This window comes from Microtus pennsylvanicus, chromosome 7, assembly GCF_037038515.1.
Source record: "Microtus pennsylvanicus isolate mMicPen1 chromosome 7, mMicPen1.hap1, whole genome shotgun sequence".
Lineage (NCBI taxonomy): Eukaryota > Metazoa > Chordata > Mammalia > Rodentia > Cricetidae > Microtus > Microtus pennsylvanicus.
Window position 1 is genome coordinate 115,189,486 of NC_134585.1, and position 17,248 is coordinate 115,206,733.

The 17,248-nt window shown below is 42.2% G+C and overlaps 1 protein-coding gene across 2 annotated transcripts in view; it reads right to left on the reverse strand.

Annotated features, from left to right (window-relative positions):
• Tbx15 (T-box transcription factor 15) overlaps positions 1–17,248 on the reverse strand; it is a 100,716-nt gene that overhangs the window by 24,998 nt on the left and 58,470 nt on the right. For both annotated transcript variants that reach the window (XM_075981799.1, XM_075981800.1), the window contains exons 3-6: positions 15,143–15,244; positions 13,314–13,485; positions 12,258–12,425; positions 2,385–2,449 (exon numbers count right to left, since the gene is read on the reverse strand). In XM_075981799.1, coding sequence (XP_075837914.1) covers positions 2,385–2,449; positions 12,258–12,425; positions 13,314–13,485; positions 15,143–15,244 — 507 coding nt within the window. The remainder of the gene's footprint in view (positions 1–2,384; positions 2,450–12,257; positions 12,426–13,313; positions 13,486–15,142; positions 15,245–17,248) is intronic.

Genomic DNA, 17,248 nt, shown 5'->3' on the forward strand with positions numbered 1-17,248 from the left:
CCCTTACCGTACACAGCCTACCTAGCCTGAGCCTAATGTCGCTTTTTAACACCCTGCCATCAACTGGGTCTTCAAGAAGCTCAGAGTGCAGAATCTTAGAAATGAAGAAAAGGAGAACGTTTTTGTGACCTGGGCTATGAGTTAATGGTGGGGGATGTCTGAGATAGAATGTCTGTCTGTCTGTTTGTTCTTTTCAGGTGATGCTTTGAAGATGAAGGCCTTTGTGGAACAGAACATCATTTGACCAGGAGCCACTTGCTCAGAGTTCTGGAGTGCTTTACCATTGACTGTGGCCTAGAACACATTATTTAATGCTGTTATCTAAAAACGGGAAGATTGTCTGAATTTTATATTACTCAATGGGTGTGACCTTATGGAGTTTGAGACAAGCAAATTCTATGGGGAACCTAAATGGCTGATGAACATAAACTAAGAGTTTAGTGAAGAAGGGCTTTTGTAAAGCATTTTCTGAGGGAAATGATCACCAGAGGTGGTTTGAGACATGTGCCTATGGCATCGTGAGGTATTGCTTGGTGAAGGCACAGTCAGTGAATGTCATGGTGCAGTTCAGTCATCATGTATACATCATAGAATGGCCCTACACAGATCCAGACACACGCGCTCTCCACACCTTTCCTGTAGACACCATCACACATGGGGTCTGTCCATGCTGCGGTGCTTGATTAGATGATGCATCCCATATTTCATGGAGTAGTTCTAAATATAAATTGTTGGTGTATCCAAAAACTGCTGGAGAGAGAATACCAAAGATAATTCCTGACAATCTGCTGGCCAGATGTAAGGCCATCCTTGCGGATTATGAAAGAAGTCTGGTCCTGATGAAAGTCAATCGCGTCGCAATGCCTGTGCTCCACCAGCCAGACGTGTCACACTCGCTCAGCCTGTATTGTGGGTATCTGATGAATTTGCCTAATTGGAGACTGTGGATATGTCTGGTTTCCCTAGCCATCTCGGATGTCTCCTAATTTTCCATAGATGACAGATTTGCATTTTATGTAGGAAATCATTTAGAGAGAAGAAAGCATTATCCGTCAGAAAACCAGTACAGTCTCTAAGGCATTTGACAAGAGAACACAATGATACTGTGAACATCTGCAACTCCTGGAACTGACGGCATGGGTCATAAGGAAAGGTGGCATTCCCCTTCATCACTGGAAACGTCCCTTTTTCTGTAACAGATGGAGACTATCATGGAAAACCACAACTGACCGAAAGACAGAGTTCTGAGACCAAGCTCCAGCTGATACATATACAATCCAACTCCTACACCCAAGGCTCAGGCATCAGTTTGGAAAAGGGACTGAAAGATGCTAAAAGCCAGAGGAACCAAAAATTTGCTGTGAGAACATGTCTCCTAGAGATATCAAAGAAGAGACACACATGAAGTCTCGCCAATGTAGTTACCTAAACATGACCTGAAGAAGGATGACACAAATAGGCATGCTAATGGGGAAGAAGGAAGACTCACAGCCCTGAATCAAGAACCACAGGCCAATGGTGAATGCAGAGAGAGGGAGATATATATAGTTCTCCTGCAGAGAGGAGCGCATCACTCGGCTACCCAGTACCGCAGGGCCAGCATGAAGACATCCATATGCATAACATTAGACAAACTGTATCCTCAGCAATGAAACACACACACAAACACACACACACATATGTTTGCATGCATGCCCATGCAACAACAATGGAAGAAAAGAACAAATTTGAAAGAGAGCAAAGGGAGAGTGCATGGGAGGACTTGGAGGATGGAAAAGAATGGGAGGAAATGATGTAGTTATCTCAAAAAATAGAAAAGGGATTTTTACAAAAGGAACAAAAGAAAAGTGGTATTCTAGAAACACTCCCCCTTAATAAAGCCAAAAGTGTACATGACTCGGGGGAGTATTTCCAAGGGATAAAATGATTACATTTGTTGCCACAAAGTTCAACTCATAAAGGTAGTAATTTTCTGGAATATTTTATTTTTCAGAAATGAAAAGTACCTGAGGCACCACTGCAGCCAATACGGTCACCTTCGGGTACCAGAAAAATACACCAATCCATCAGTAACAATAAGTGATCATGTGACTTGCTTTCTGTGGACTGAATCACACAGTACAAGGTACGGGGTAAAACAACATGAAGGCTTGGTTATGGAAATTTAGGTTTTATAAGAAAAAATTTGGGAGACGTGTGTTTTGTGGGAGCAGAGTTGGGGATTCTTGAGTTAAGTCACCAATTTCTCGTCCCCTGAGTCAACGTGGCTGCAGAGCATCTAAGCTCTCTCTGGACATCAGGAGCCAAGAGCCACCAACGAGATGAGGGAAAAGGAATTTCAAAAAGAAAAGAAGCTTGAGAGTCTCCTGTCCTGCTGCTCTTACCTGTTTCTTCCAGAATCTCTGAATCCTTTAGCAAATGGATTTCGGTCGATTTTTAATCTGGTGATCTGGAAATAAACAGATAAATATCAATTGTTTTTATATTAACCAATTTCCTTTTGTGTTGCTCCTAGAAAATTAACAAAAACTCACTCTATTAATAACATCTGTTGTTTTCATTTCGTTTCCTTTCAGTTAGAGATTTAAATTTCAGTCTGACATAGGGCTGGGGCCTGGCACCCAGATGTGTGACTCACTTCTTTCTGACAACCAAGACTTGCCCTCTGTGTGACTGCGATCTCACTCCTACCCGCTGTTCTTACCCTGAACTGATGATAAACATTGTGTGTACAGGGACACAGAGAAAGGAAATGAGTGACGGCGAGGCCCGTTGCTGGTGACACGCAGGACGCACTTCGGGCACACTTGCTGGACAGATACTGTGCAGGTGAACGAGTGACGGACAGATGGTTACATGGATTGACTCAGCCCTGCAAACTACCAACAGAAGTCAGCTTCAGCCTGAGGGAGCCAAATAATCGGCTGCATCTCCCACGTAACATACCCTGTGCCTTTCCTGCCACCAGAAACTGCGCATTTAATGACCTAAAAGGTTTGTAGAATTGATGCAAAAAGCAGCTCGGTTCTTACCCAAAGTAGGGAGCTTCCTCAAATATGAAACTGAATGGGGCCACATGAACGGCACCTCATCCGGTCTGCAAGACTCATCAGCAAATGAGCAAAGCCAGCACACACACGTGTGCCACCCTCTCAGCCAGGTCCTCAGAAGCCTCCTATTAGTACATCAGAGCCCACGGAATCCTCTCTTAGTCCCAGTAAACCTTGACACAGTTGGACCTATCATCCTAATGCTTCTAGACTAGGAAAAGCCTGAACAACACATTCCATATGAGTGCTCGTGTTTCTGCTTCCAGTCCTGGCCATGGGAGGCATTTCTGATACCTTTATGTCTGAACCAGATGTAAATGACTTGCTCAACCCAAGACACAGACACTCAGGCTTCCAGAAGCCAGCGAGCCTTATGTCCCATCTGAAAAATGAAATTATACACATTCTTCAAGACCTGGCTCTCTAAGATAAAGATGCAGAGCCTCTCACAACTTGTTGATTCCTCCTAGATCTCAGACTAATTCAAAATTTTGAAATTTCAGGCTAATTTGAAAACACTTTATAAAATTACTTTTCCCATATCTCATTGGGGGCCTTAGGCTCCTGATTCCCAGAGAATGCTTGGTCCCATACTCTGCAACCACACTGATTCACAGAAAGAGAGATGGGTAATTTAGTCAGGACTCCCCAAGTTCCCCTTCCACAAAAGACACATCTTCCAAATTCTTTACTATACAACCTGAAGGCTGGGGAGCTCAAAAGAATGGAAGAGACTCTGAAAAAGCCAGTCTAGAAATATGGAAATCTTGTCGGTTAAAGATAGCAGACTCCGATTGCTGCTAACTGCAAACACATTCTCATGAAGACAACGAAAGTCCTTTCCTACGCCTTCTTCCTTCTCACCTCGTCAGAGAGGAGTTTCCCACAGCCGCAGACTTTAAAATGCAATGTGAGATTCTCACAAACAGACTCTGACTTGAAAGCGCCAAGCTGGCTTCCAGGTTAGTTTATTCGCTAAACATTCCTTGCCTCGAGAATGGTGCACTAATAATGTAGCAAAGGCAATTTTACATCTATTTTATAGACGAGAGCAGGAGCCTAGAGGTTCGCCTTTCTGAAGTCCAGTGTCTGCCATGTGAATACTGTATTGAATTTAAAGAGTGCCACTGTTTCTCTGTGTCTGACTTAAAATCGGCTCTTTCTTCCCCCATAACCCACCGCAATAAACCACACGCCATATTTTCTTTTCAAGTTGAGGTTATAATATTTTATTTTCTCTTTCAAGTTGGCTTATCCTGTCCAACTCATTTATGATAGCGGTTTCTGATATACAATCGCACTGCCGTGTTTGGAGTACCTCCACAGACCCCTGTAAATATAACGACATTCTAGTTCATGGCTTGGGAGAAAGAGTTGAAAATCTGATTCCCACAGCTAAGTGTAGCCAAGGCTGAGGGATCTGTATGGAAATTTAATAGAAAGGGGCCAAAGACGTCGGGGGAAAATAGCACTCCTGTTCTTGTTCCAACAATTTTAATGAGAAGTTTAGAGAGATTTATGAAGAGTGTGGTTGTGACGGTTGTTATTTATCAAATATCTTTTGCGCACTAAAGGTGACAGGTGACACCGGCGACAGTGTGGTGAGTAGTCAGCAGACGGCTGTGCCGCCTCTTTGCTCTCAAAGAAACTTATAATCCAGAAGAACAAAGGGCAGACATGCACAGTGGTAACACCATAAAAACAGATCATAATTAGATCCACAGCAAATTAACCCGAAAATTCTGAGGAATCAGCAAGCTGAAAGACTCTGAGATTTCACCATAGAGGTAATAGAAGAGCCACCTTGAAGAATATGAATGATTTCACTTTTAAAATTGGTCACAAATAAATGGGAGGCTGGGAGGAGGCAGAAACTTTTTTTTTCTCAATAAAAAATTTTAAAAAAAAGTAGTATCCAAAAAAAAATTGGTCACAAAGTCCACTGTCCCCTGGAGGATGAGGATGAGCACAGATGAATGTTCATTAAGATCTTGGGAGTCCTCTCTTCCTCCTCCCCCAGTGGAGCCAGAGGATGAGTAAACAGTTGAATTGCCTGTGCCTGTTTTCCCATTCAGACTGAAATCTAGAGGGTATGAGTGGAGACTCAGAGAGGCTGGCAGGGTTCACACTGTATGTATGTATGTGGGCCTAACAATGACACAGACATGCTGCAAACTTGGGGCTTAAACAGAGGACTTGCATGAGTCTTGGTGGAAAGCTGGACCAAGAAAGAAACCCAAGAGGCAAGAAAACAAGATTTCACTTCAGTAATGTTGTCAAAGCGTGTCAACACCAGGGACTGAGCAACAGCCCCGGCAGCTGTTTCAGCACTGCAGTGAGCCCAGAGAAGGTGGAGGAACCCACAAGCAGCCATGAGGATATGGAAATCTCTCACTTCCACCCACGTGCACCATACAACCAGAGGCCGAAAGTCCACTGGGGGAGAGGAAACTAACCTGTGCACACAAATCAAATCAAGGTATGCTAAGAGATACAAACTTAAAATAGAAATGTAGAAAGGCAAAAGCATGTGTCCCTACCCTACTCCATTACAGATGAGGTCCTTTTAGGGAAAACAGCTACACAAAATTTATACACACATACAGAGAGAGAGAGAGAGAGAGAGAGAGAGAGAGAGAGAGAATGCAGACAGAAATAAGAGAACACATTAGTGATTTCCAACTCCATGTCATATTATCTTTTACCAGTGAAATTCAAATATGTCTTCTCACCTCCCTGCCACAGACCAGTTATACTCTTGACTAAACTGCTCTAAATGGTCTTCAAACTGACCTCCTTCCTTCTACTTCCAATCCAGTCTAAACAGCAGCCTGAGGGATCTGCATCCGGACATTTCTACAGCATGCTGGTTTTTCCCAGTGACTACCCCTGTAGAGAATTCAATCCATCCTCCTTGACCAGCCCTGCAGGGCCAGCAGGCTCTGGCTCCAGCCCAGGCTCCAACGCTAGCACATTCCTCTACCTTTGTCCCCTGGCTCTAGCCAAACTGAACTGCGGTCCATGATACAATGTTCCAAGCCCTTTCATGGGAGGCCTTTCACGGTGCTCTGCTCCATTACTCGACCTTACACAGAGCTGACTTCACACTAAATCTCATGCTAAAGCTCCGGGCTCAGTAGGCAACTCCTCTGAGCACCTCTGACGGCCTCTTCAACGGTGCTATCTTTAAGCCATCTTTCCCCTCAATCCAACTGTTTGTTTTAACCGTTTGTTTGTTACTTATCTACGTATGTTTACTGTCTCTTCCCCTGTGTGACAAGGTCTATACATATTTTAAGTACTGTTTTATTAAGTGAGGCCTAGAATGACATGCATTTGGCACCCAATGTGATTTTGTTAATGAAGAATCATTGAATGGGTGATTATGTGGGATGGTTCATCAAACCCAAAACAAGGACTAGATTGAGCGATTCTTCAGCAAGTCCTGCCTCGACTCCCAGTTCTGTGTTCTGCCTCACAATGATTGTTAGTGTCTTTCCAGCTAGGATAAGATCTATTAGTATGAAGTTGACGCTGTTCACCAGCACTCATGTTCAAACTCGGTTCTGTGTGAAGAAGACATGGAAAAGGTGAAAGCCATCAAAGCAGTATCTTTTGCTGATTTCATGCTCCTAACCTTAATATTGTTCCGTCTGAGGTATGGAGGACTGGAAGAAGATGGAGTACTTGTGAATTTGTCACCATTAATTTTACATTGCCACTGGTTTTTTATTTTGTTGCCTAGTGACACGGGAAGTTATTAAATTAAGTGTACCTCACAATACATAGTATAGTGTGGACATAAATAGCACAGGCTCCAGAGAGGAAGCCTGATGATGAATATTTTGATTAGATAAAACCCGGGTCAAAAAAGTCTCCCTTATGACTGCCCCTGATTGTTCTTATTTTTTTAACCATGCATATGGGAGACTTTTTCATGAAGAATGAAAAAAAAACTGATTGAGTTGGTGTGTTCAAAATAAAAAAGAAATCTACCTTGGTCTAATTGCAAAGGAGAGGAAAACTGGCTGGGCAGGGTAGAGTAGAAGAAGCGGCTCAGAATCCTGCTGGGTTTGCTCCCACAAACCTGGCAATTGTTTCAGACATCCTCTCTGCTCGTGGAGCCAGTTCTCATCGAGTGTAGCATTGTTACCTGGGGAGAGCATAGCTATGCTTTTCTGAAATCTAGTTTCCTCCCTCGGGAAGAAAAAGATAAAATTTCAGCAGTCTTTTCCCTCAGAGAAGACAAAGGCCACAGTGGAAATTTCCTGCTAATTCCACGAGGACATGCTGGCATCAGCATCTTCCAAGAAAAGGGATGGAGTCTTGCATCACCTTTATTCCCAGTCTACCCCATGAGGTATTCCCAACTTACTCCCCATGAGGAGATTCTGGGCATGGTGTACCATTCTCTTTCACAGATCTGCCAAGTTGGCATTCTGAGAGCAAATATTGGCAATAGTAACTTCAGTGTGTTAGGAACTCTGAGAGTCTATAGATTGGGAAGGCAAGTGTGAGGAAGGAATGGAAAAGGGGAAGAAAAACATAAAATATTCCATGAAAATAAAAATGTTTAATTCACACTTCACAGCCAAAGGAGAAGATTTATGGGTGTATAAGGAAGCCAATATCAAAGTCATGATGGCTCTCAGGGATGCAGTCACTTATAAAACACATTCCCAAAGCAAACAGATGTAAATATTTTTGAATTATGGAAACATCCTTCATCTTAACTCATGGATTCTAGACCTTAGAATTTCATAAACTGCTCTAATCACTCTCACAACATTTGAGAAATCAACATTTATGTTCCTATTTTTACTCAATAGAGTGAAAATAACCTGAAAAAAATTAACACCTACCTACTCTACGGGTATCGCTATTTCACAAAGTAAGTAACATTTTGTATCAAAAACTAGACAGGCCAGAACAGAACAACATAAGTGAGTGTTTGTGGCTGTATTTTCCAATGAACTGCTTCTCCACAGACATGGACACTGACTCAGACCCAGCTATCAGCAGGCAAACTCAAGCATTGCAAAACAGGGCTTTACTTTACCAGAGCAGTGCGGCTCACCAGCGACACAGTCCAGCTCACGCCTTGGAACCTCCAGCTGGCATTTTCTCCCATATCACAGGGCAATGTTTACTGGTTCTCAAAAGAAAGCACTCTCAAGTTGGAGGAAGATTAGCTAGACCTCGGTTCTTCTATGAGGAATGTCATGAAAGGGGCCCAGTGCCCAAGTAGGGCTCTGAAGGCCGAGCTCATTTGCAACCCAGGAAAGACAGTTTCAGGCTTCTGTCAGAAATTTCACCTAACTTGAAAGGTGGAAGGAACACAGACAGGAAAGGTGGAAGGATGGAGACAGTCCTGAGGAACCACCTGTACCAACAAGGCAGTACAGATTCAACAAGAACTTCAGCTAGATCCCTGCACTCCTGCAAGGACATGGTGGGAATAACAAGAAATGAGCCCAGGAATGAAGCCAGTGATTAGACATAAAGGGTTTTAATGGAGATACTTGAGGTCCTGGACTTTGCTGCTCAGACCCTGAGGCATCATTGACAATTATGGTGGGAAAAGAGTGGAGTCAACATTGTGCTTTATCTAGATCCTTCTAGAGATGTGAGACAGTTGGGGGAACATTCCAATTGACATCTAAGGAATCCAGTAAGAAGTTACCTTTCAGAGTCAGAGCGCAGAGAGGGCAGGGCAGAACAAGGACAAAGCACCGAGATTAGAAAGAAGAAAATACGTTAATAGAAGCAACAGAGTCCAAAGGAAGATTTGTGAAGAGACTCCAAAGTCTTACTTGAGGGACTGGCAATAACTCACAGAGGCCTTTGGTGAGTTGAAGATCATAGAGGAGTTTGCAGTGTTTTGTCAACAGCAAAATGCAAAGTTCCTACCTCTCAGGAGTAGGCCTGCTAAAAATATGATCTGAAATATTGCAGAAATCTCTTAATATGTTACAAACATGAGAATGTTAGGCTGCCTCGGGTGCACTACAGGACATTGCTTCCAATACTCATTGGAGGAGGAAGGAAGAGGAGCAAATTATAACTACCTATCTAGCAACCATCCTTGGGAAGCATAAGACAACCCATTTTCTAGAAGAAAATGAAGTCCAAACATAAAAAGTTACTTTTAGGGGGTGACTTAGATGCTCACGGAGATCTAGGACTCTGATACAGTCCTCCAAACATCAGGTCTATTGCTGTCTGTGAATGAGACAGAGCCCTTCATTAGAAAGACCTGCTGGCACTTCAGCTGAGTTCTACTCCTTTGGTTGGACTTCCTTCACTGTGTCCCCCCAGACATGTTCCTATGCACAATGAAGACCCACCACTGGCTCTTACCCTACACAGGCCTACTAACTATTTCCTCTGAAAGATCAATAAAAACAACTTCACCCAAAAATATTGATTGTGCTCATTCTGGTTAATAAGAACACAGCCATGAGAAAATGTATCTTACAAAAGAACCATTTCTGTTCCCCAGGATCTTCGGGAAAAGTTGAAGAAATCACTGCTATGTAGCCAGTCCTGATACGTAGGATACAAACTTCATGAAGCCCAATGGGAAAGACCTGGGCTTGCGGGGTTTTATTAGAAGGCAACTGTATTATATTAAATCACATCTACACAGCCAATGGGAGTATTAAACAATCACGCTGGTTGATTTATGCAGCAACGGGGGACTTGTTAAATAGGCAAAAGCTGTCGCCTTGATCTCAAAACAAGCAGAACTGAGTAGGACCCATCTATTTTGAACATCATCACATCATGAATTCATCAACCTTTCATGAAGACAGAGATCAAAGTGGTAACCTAGTCACCACAATCCCTTCACGAGCCAATGCACCTTGTCCAGTTCCCAACCATCTACTTTTCCCTAATGAACACTTTATTCTGTAAACTTGCCTCTGTCCCCTGCCTGCCTCCCTGTCTTTCTATCCCAGCCATATAGCGGTGTTGGCTGATTCATCTTCTGTCTGCCCCACATAATTCCTTGAGGCAGGCACATTTGTGGATACAGGAGGCGAGGCACAGACGGAAAAAAGTTAAGGAACCTATTCAAGGTCACGCAATCTGTCAGTGCTTCAGTCAGAGTAGAGCAGGTGCGCTCATGTCCTGTCCCAACCCACCTGCAGACAAAATGTGTATCTGAACGAAAGGTACTCTGACAGGGGACACATCTACCAAAATAAAGGGAAAAAATGAAGCAATGAAAGATATCTGGTACCTGTATTGAGTCCCCCTTCATTGTCAAAGCAAACTGAAGCTCTGGCTTCCAGGTAGGTTACAGTAATGGCCCTTGTAGCCTCTATAATCAACTCGGATGAAATAGTACTGGGTTCATTGTTTAGCATTCTTTTTCTACCACGTATGTCCTGAAGTTCGAATGCTTACTACCACAGCACTGCTTTTTTAAAAAAAAGCTACCAATTAAAACAGTAACTGGCCCCCTGCTTTGCCTCTTCTGAAACACAGTGAACCTTGGGTTCCATTGTGCAAGGGGCCACGTCCATATTGTTGCTGTATGTCGCGTTAAAATTTGAAATCTTCACTGAAGCTTTCTGCACAGCTTCACTCAGACCTCTGCAACCTTCCTATGTAAGGAGCTTGGGTTGACTTAGTAATTTAATCAGCACCCAAAACAAATTTTTGTTTTCCTCTACCTTTGATAAAACATGGCATCCATGCAGAAAATCTGAACTTATGAGCACTTCACACATGCTGAAAAGGTCTGACAATCAGATGCTTAATCTCATCAGGAATAAAGAACTTGTAAGGAGTGCTACCCAGATATACCGAGAGAGAGAGAGAATTCTGTCCATGTGAGATATTAATTTGTTAAAAACCCACCACAATCACCTAACTAGTACAAAGAAAATGCTTGATAAATATCTAATGTTTCCCTAGTTGTTTTGAGAACAGAATAGAGCATCTGATTCAAAAGGCATCAAATGTAATGATATTGTAAGTTCATTTTGCTTCCGGTCCATCCCAAATGAAAGGATGTTAATGTTTGAGCTTAATGAACTTGAATCTCCTAATTAGAAAATTTGATAAATACAAAAGAAGATGGTATAAAATGGGTTTGATTGCGCATTTTAGGGAACTTCATACAGTAAGATTACTTATAAACCCATCTAGCTACCCTCTTCAAACAACAAAACAGAGACTGGGTGGTGGTGGTGGCACACGCCTTTAATCCCAGCATTCAGGAGGCAGAGAAAGGCAGATCATTATGAGTTTGAGGTCAGCCTGGTCTATGAAGAAACTTCCAAGAGAATCAAAAGCTGTTACACAGAGAAATCCTGTCTTGAAAAAACAAAAAAAACAACCAAACACACACACACACACACACACACACACACACGCACGCGCGCGCACACGCGCACGCAAACTAACGTTTAGAACAAGACAGTGATACCCTGTCACTGCCTCTGCCATTCTCCTATCCAAGTATCTTCTGTGTGAGCCTGGATGGTTCCTATGTGTGTGTGTGTAGCCCAGAAAATAAATCAACACTTCCAGGAAAACTTCCTTATTCAACAAGTCAAGAAATCTTCTGTGCCTGTGTTTGTCGTTGAGTTATTCCATTATTATCATTGTGTAGGTGCATGTTTTTCTCTTAACTAAGGCTATCCATAAGGAGAACCGTCATCCTAATTACTCTGTTAACCAGCTCTATTTTCTCTACGAAGACTAGACCCTAGTAACTTCTCAATGCCCACTTAGTAAATAAATGTGTATGCTATAAGCAAAGTGCTCCAGATCCCTGGTAGGTTGTTAATCACACGGAGGTACACAGAGTCTGGAAATGAAGCAGTGAGCCTTACATTTTTAGGCCTAATGGCTTTGAGATTACATGGAAGAGAAATACACACAGGAATCTTCAGACAGAGGGGAGAGCAAGACTCAATCCTGCACAGCCAAGAGGTGGAAGAGATCCTAACATAGGAAGACATGAAGATAATGTAGGAGCTTGATGCACTTGAGGAGGGCACTTGTGTCTGAGCTAAATGTAGACCATGCCAGCTGTCACCGGACATCACGACGCTGTCATCACCAATGCGCCATGTATGCTGCAAGCCTGGTGTCTCTCGTTTGGACTTTTCTGCACCATTGCTCCCCAATATTGAGACAAAGGTTCTTTGAAAGCTGGGAGGCAGCAGGCTCTCGAGAGCAGCCCCTTACCTGCTGGTTCTGGTAGGCTGTGACAGTGGTGAACACCGTCTCAGGAAAGTTGAAGGTTTTCACCCCATCCCCTACAGGCACAGGCTTGGTGGGTGAGAGATCGCTGCTGAAGTCTTTGCGGATGACATGGACTCGAGGCTGGTATTTGTGCATAGAGTGCAGGATGATCTGAAACGGGGAGAGGGAAGATTATGGGAGGTGTGACTTAGAGTTGCCTGCATCTCTTCAAACTCCTGTGCGAAATAAATCACAAAATGGAAGCATTGGAGGTGAAGGAGAAAGAGGACAGATTAGGAGTGGGATGCACAGGGGGCTGAAAATCAACGCACTTCCTTGTGGCGAGAACTAAGCCTCTGGGTAGCTTTACTTGGATGGTAGATGTGTTTCCTTTGTTTAATTGGAAAAATGCTGACCACCCATTCTCGTGTTAAGACAACAACACTCCACTAAAATTTCCCGACCTCTGACAAGTGACACATTTTTCCTGCCACCTTCAGTTTCTCAGCAGGTGCCCATGGTGTCTTTAAATTCTTCACAGAGCTATTTGCACTCATTGAATTTGTGGACGTTATTTTATGTCACAGAAGTGTAAATGGCGTATCTGTGACTTTACCACCTAAGAAGATTACTCTTCCCTTGAAGAAAATAGCCATAGCAACCACAATAAGGGCTGGCATTGACTGAAAATCCAGTACATCTTTTAGGGCCAGAGATAGACTAATAGCATCCATTGTTCTGATTATACCAGCAAAGCTTACAGCTTTCTTAACCAATCAGCCAAAATGCCCTGTGTTTCTGTCTTATCTCCTTGATTGGACTGTGAGTCCCTGGAGCAAAAAGAACTTTGTCTGAAAAATATACACTGATACATAGCAAATGCTTGCTTAATGTTAGATTTGTAATAAATGAAATTTAAGTGGAAAAAAACATTTATGCTTAGTTACTTCAATGGTAGACAGATTCTTATTTTACCTATTTGAAAGGACCTGGGGATAATCAGCTCTAAAGCAAAAGGGGAAAGAGTGGGGAGGGGGTAAATGGAATTCGTTAACTCACGTGTCCTTGATCGTCCAGCTCATTGTTGGTCAGCTTAAGCTTGTCAAAACTAACCACCTGTCTCATCCAGGTGTCTCCAGAAGCCAGGGAATCTGGGTGTATATAAACCCTTGGAGGCACAGGGGAGTCAGCATTGCCAGCTACCATCCACTTGGAGCTATGGTACACATATCTGAGACACAGAAGGAGAGGGGAGAATTTAGAGACAGATGCATGGAAGAACGGAGAACCAAGACACAAAGAAGAAGGGAACAGAAAAGATGAAGAGATGACGAGAATGGAAAACTGATGGGACTGAATGGAGAATATGGATGAGACCAACAGAAATGTGGATAATGAGGGGAAAAATGAAATTGAGATGACAATGGACAATGGGCTAGGGAATGAGAGAGAACGGTTGCGGTTAACGATCAAAGCCACAGCTCTCACGAGGAAAACATGCTCCAAGTCCCTTCGCTTTCTCCTCCCTCTCTGTGCCATGCACCCCTGTGTGCGCACAGGCATCCTGAACCCATGTGTTTAGCTAAAGAAAAGGTATTTTACTGCAACCTTTCACCTTTCAAATGCAAACCATACAATCTTTAGCCACTTGTTCAGGATTTTGTTCCTTATTAAAAACATCTTCCATATTGTCCTATAAAAAGCAGCCATGTGCAGAGACCCTCCAAGCTCTGACTCGTTAACCATTTCCTTGCTAACCCTCTGAATCCTGTGAGGCATTTCAATGGGAACCACTCCCAGAATCACCATCAAATATTTATTTCTGTGCTCACTTTAATGAACTTGGCTTGGAAATTTTTCTTTGTTTACATCATTTTCCCAGAATGCCCCTGGACATGACATAAAGATGGCAGCAAAGAAAGTCTATTTTCCCAGGCTCACCAATCTTCCTATGGTCCTCAAGACCCATCCCATGTATACGGCACCTCCTTGTGTTTCGGTTCTAAAGAATTACATGTGCCGAGAACTCTGGCAAACAGAAGCACTTAGACAGAATCATAGCCTCCAAGATTCTCTTTAACTTACTAGAATTATTTTCTCTCCTAAGCTCTACAATGTATACCATGACTCTCTTGGCTAGCTCTCTCTTCATATCATTATGATCCTGGCTTCTCCATTCATATCTTACCTCCCAGTTCAGAGGCTTAGAACTAAGTTCTCATATATTAGACATTTTAGAAAATGCACCTCTGATTTGACTTGGACCTCAAGACACTGAGAAAGCCACAGTTTATTTTAATATACATACATACATATACATATACATATATATATATATGCCATCAAAGAGACTTGGAGAATACATTGACATAAATCTGAAATAAAGTTATTTATCAAACTTACTCACTCCCATATTAAGGACAGTTGTTCCCCCGATAAGAGTCTCTTCTTAAATTCTTTCCAATTTTTCAATTTGTTTTTCTCCATCTTTTCAATAGTGGCACATTAAATGGGCAATTGAATGTGTCACACTTGTCTACTTCTCAAAAAAAACCCTATATTCCAACTCATTAACCATTTTACAAGACAGATCATTCAATGTGTTCATCATTTTAACCTCACCTCAGTTAATATCAGATTCAAGAAAAGGCCACTTAATATCTGCTCCTGTGGGGGACACAGTAAAATTCTATTCTGTCCAGAGACATGGGGAGGATTTGGAAAAGCACTTATTGAGTTCTGCTTCCCTGTTTTTAGTTATTGTTTCCCGCCTGGTACTCCACTACACCCACCATTGTCATAGCCTCTGCCCTTATTCACCTAACGCGTTTGAGGAACTGCCTTGGCATACTGGTGATGTCTACCATTCCATATTCCAGGATCCTTACCTGTATCTTTTATTGTCCACAGGCACAATGTCCATTGCTATATAGTATTGCTGGTGGGGATCCAGGCCAGTGATTTTCACTCTCATGGCGGGAAACATCCTCCTGTGGAGACGAACAGGGTCGTCAGCTTAGGAGAGGAGGAAGGTACAGTGGAGTATAAGCTTAAAGTGTCTTCTCACTGGGTATTTTAAGCACACCAAAGTTCAATATCCACTAATTCCCTGGATTGACCGATTGTGATTTTACTATAAATGATCACTGTGAACAATGATAAAGACCAATATTGCTGAAATTTCATCTCTTATTAGCTTAAATTTAACCTACCTCATGATTCACACACTCAAACATACCTGGCTCTGCTTTATATTTTAATTCATTTTTAGTAGTATATATAAAATATTTACTAAGTTTATTTGAACATTATTGCTGAAAATTAATTTCTCAAGAAAATAACAAAGCAAAATGAATTGCTCCTCATCTCCAAACAAGGGCCACTAAAGGGTTTTTTTCAGTGCATAAAACTGAACAAAAATTTCTGCAATTTCTCAGGCTGTCAACGTGTGTGTCAGAGGAAGGACCCCATGGAATAAGAAGCAAATACCAAACGAAGTCTAGTGGCCTCTGGGCAATACCTTGCTTCCACCACAATGGCTTGTTAAACTTGCCAAAACAAGTGAGGTCAGGATATGGCACTTTATAGCTTCTCTCATAACTGAAGAAAGGAGAGGGCACAGCTCAAAAGAGGTATTGGATTTCAACAAGTCTAGAGTAAAGCTTGCCATTCTCCCAAAAAACTCCAAGAAGAAAGAAAAGACACCAAGCTTATTTGCATTAAACCAGACATTAAAAAGTGCTCAGTTCAAACATTTAGATTGCCCTGAGTGGGCTTTAGGGTACTTGGACACAGAATACAACATTAAGCTTAACCATCTGGGGCTAGTTAATCGAGCTGAGCCGACCACGGTGCTAATGAGGTCAAGGTCACAAGCTTGATCCACATATGGCCTAATTGGCTTTGCTCCATTTCACGGCCATAGACCATGCCCTGACCTCAGACAGTCATCTTGCAAATGTGTGCAAGGCTTTCTATACAAGTCTCACATTCAGTCCTTACTCAGGAAAAGTAACCCATAAAGCAAATGTTCCCGGCAACAATTCTGTGCCATGAGAATCACATTTGAGAGGCAAGAGATCTTTGATAAGGATGATAATGAATTCTGAAAGACTTGCACCAAATGCATAGCCATTCCTCCTTCACACTTGATTCTTTTCCAGTCATTTTATGTTTTCTCTTCCCATCCTCACAACTTTAATGAGGAGGCCTTGAATTTTAGTCTTACCGATAAAATGTAATGAGAGCTACACTCAATAACATTCACTGTGAGTCACACACTTTGATCTACACCAATTCTTCCAAACATCTGAGAACCAAAGCCTAGACTTTTAAACACAGATCAATACTTGCCTTCTTAACAGCAAGAATTACTATTCTCCTCTATGTTTTAATTACTAGAGGGCATCTGGTGAGAGACAGAGAGAAAACTTAGTATTGGAGGCAAGAAGATGTGCCTCCCCTTAGCCACCTCCAAAGGCTGTACTACACTGAAAGTAATAGATTTATTTTTGCCTTAATAACTTCAAAGAAACAACACTAGATATTTTTAACTTGGTATTCTTTTGGGAACAGTTATGTACTTCTAAGTACTCAAATTCTAAGATGACTTTCGGTAAATAATTCCATTCCTATCGTCTGTAAAACAGAGCAAAGGCAGTGGATTAGATTGACTGTGCACCTGCTTTAAAATTCTGAATTTTCTGAACTCTCTAGGTACTGCCCATTTTGGTGTTAGTATTTTAATACTTTATACAATATAAGTCATAGAACAATTAAAAAGAAACTATCTTTTATATCTTATAAAGGCGCTGTGTTTGGTATTAATATTATGGCTAAATGCAGGTCAGTTCTGTCTTGTAAATCCATTAATCCCAACAAGCAGCTCTGTCCATGGTGCTGATTACACTGATGAGTTGAAGTTTCCCAAATTGAGGGCTCTATACAAGCAACCATTACAAATCAGCAGGAGGACAGCTTGGTGTGTAGCAAGA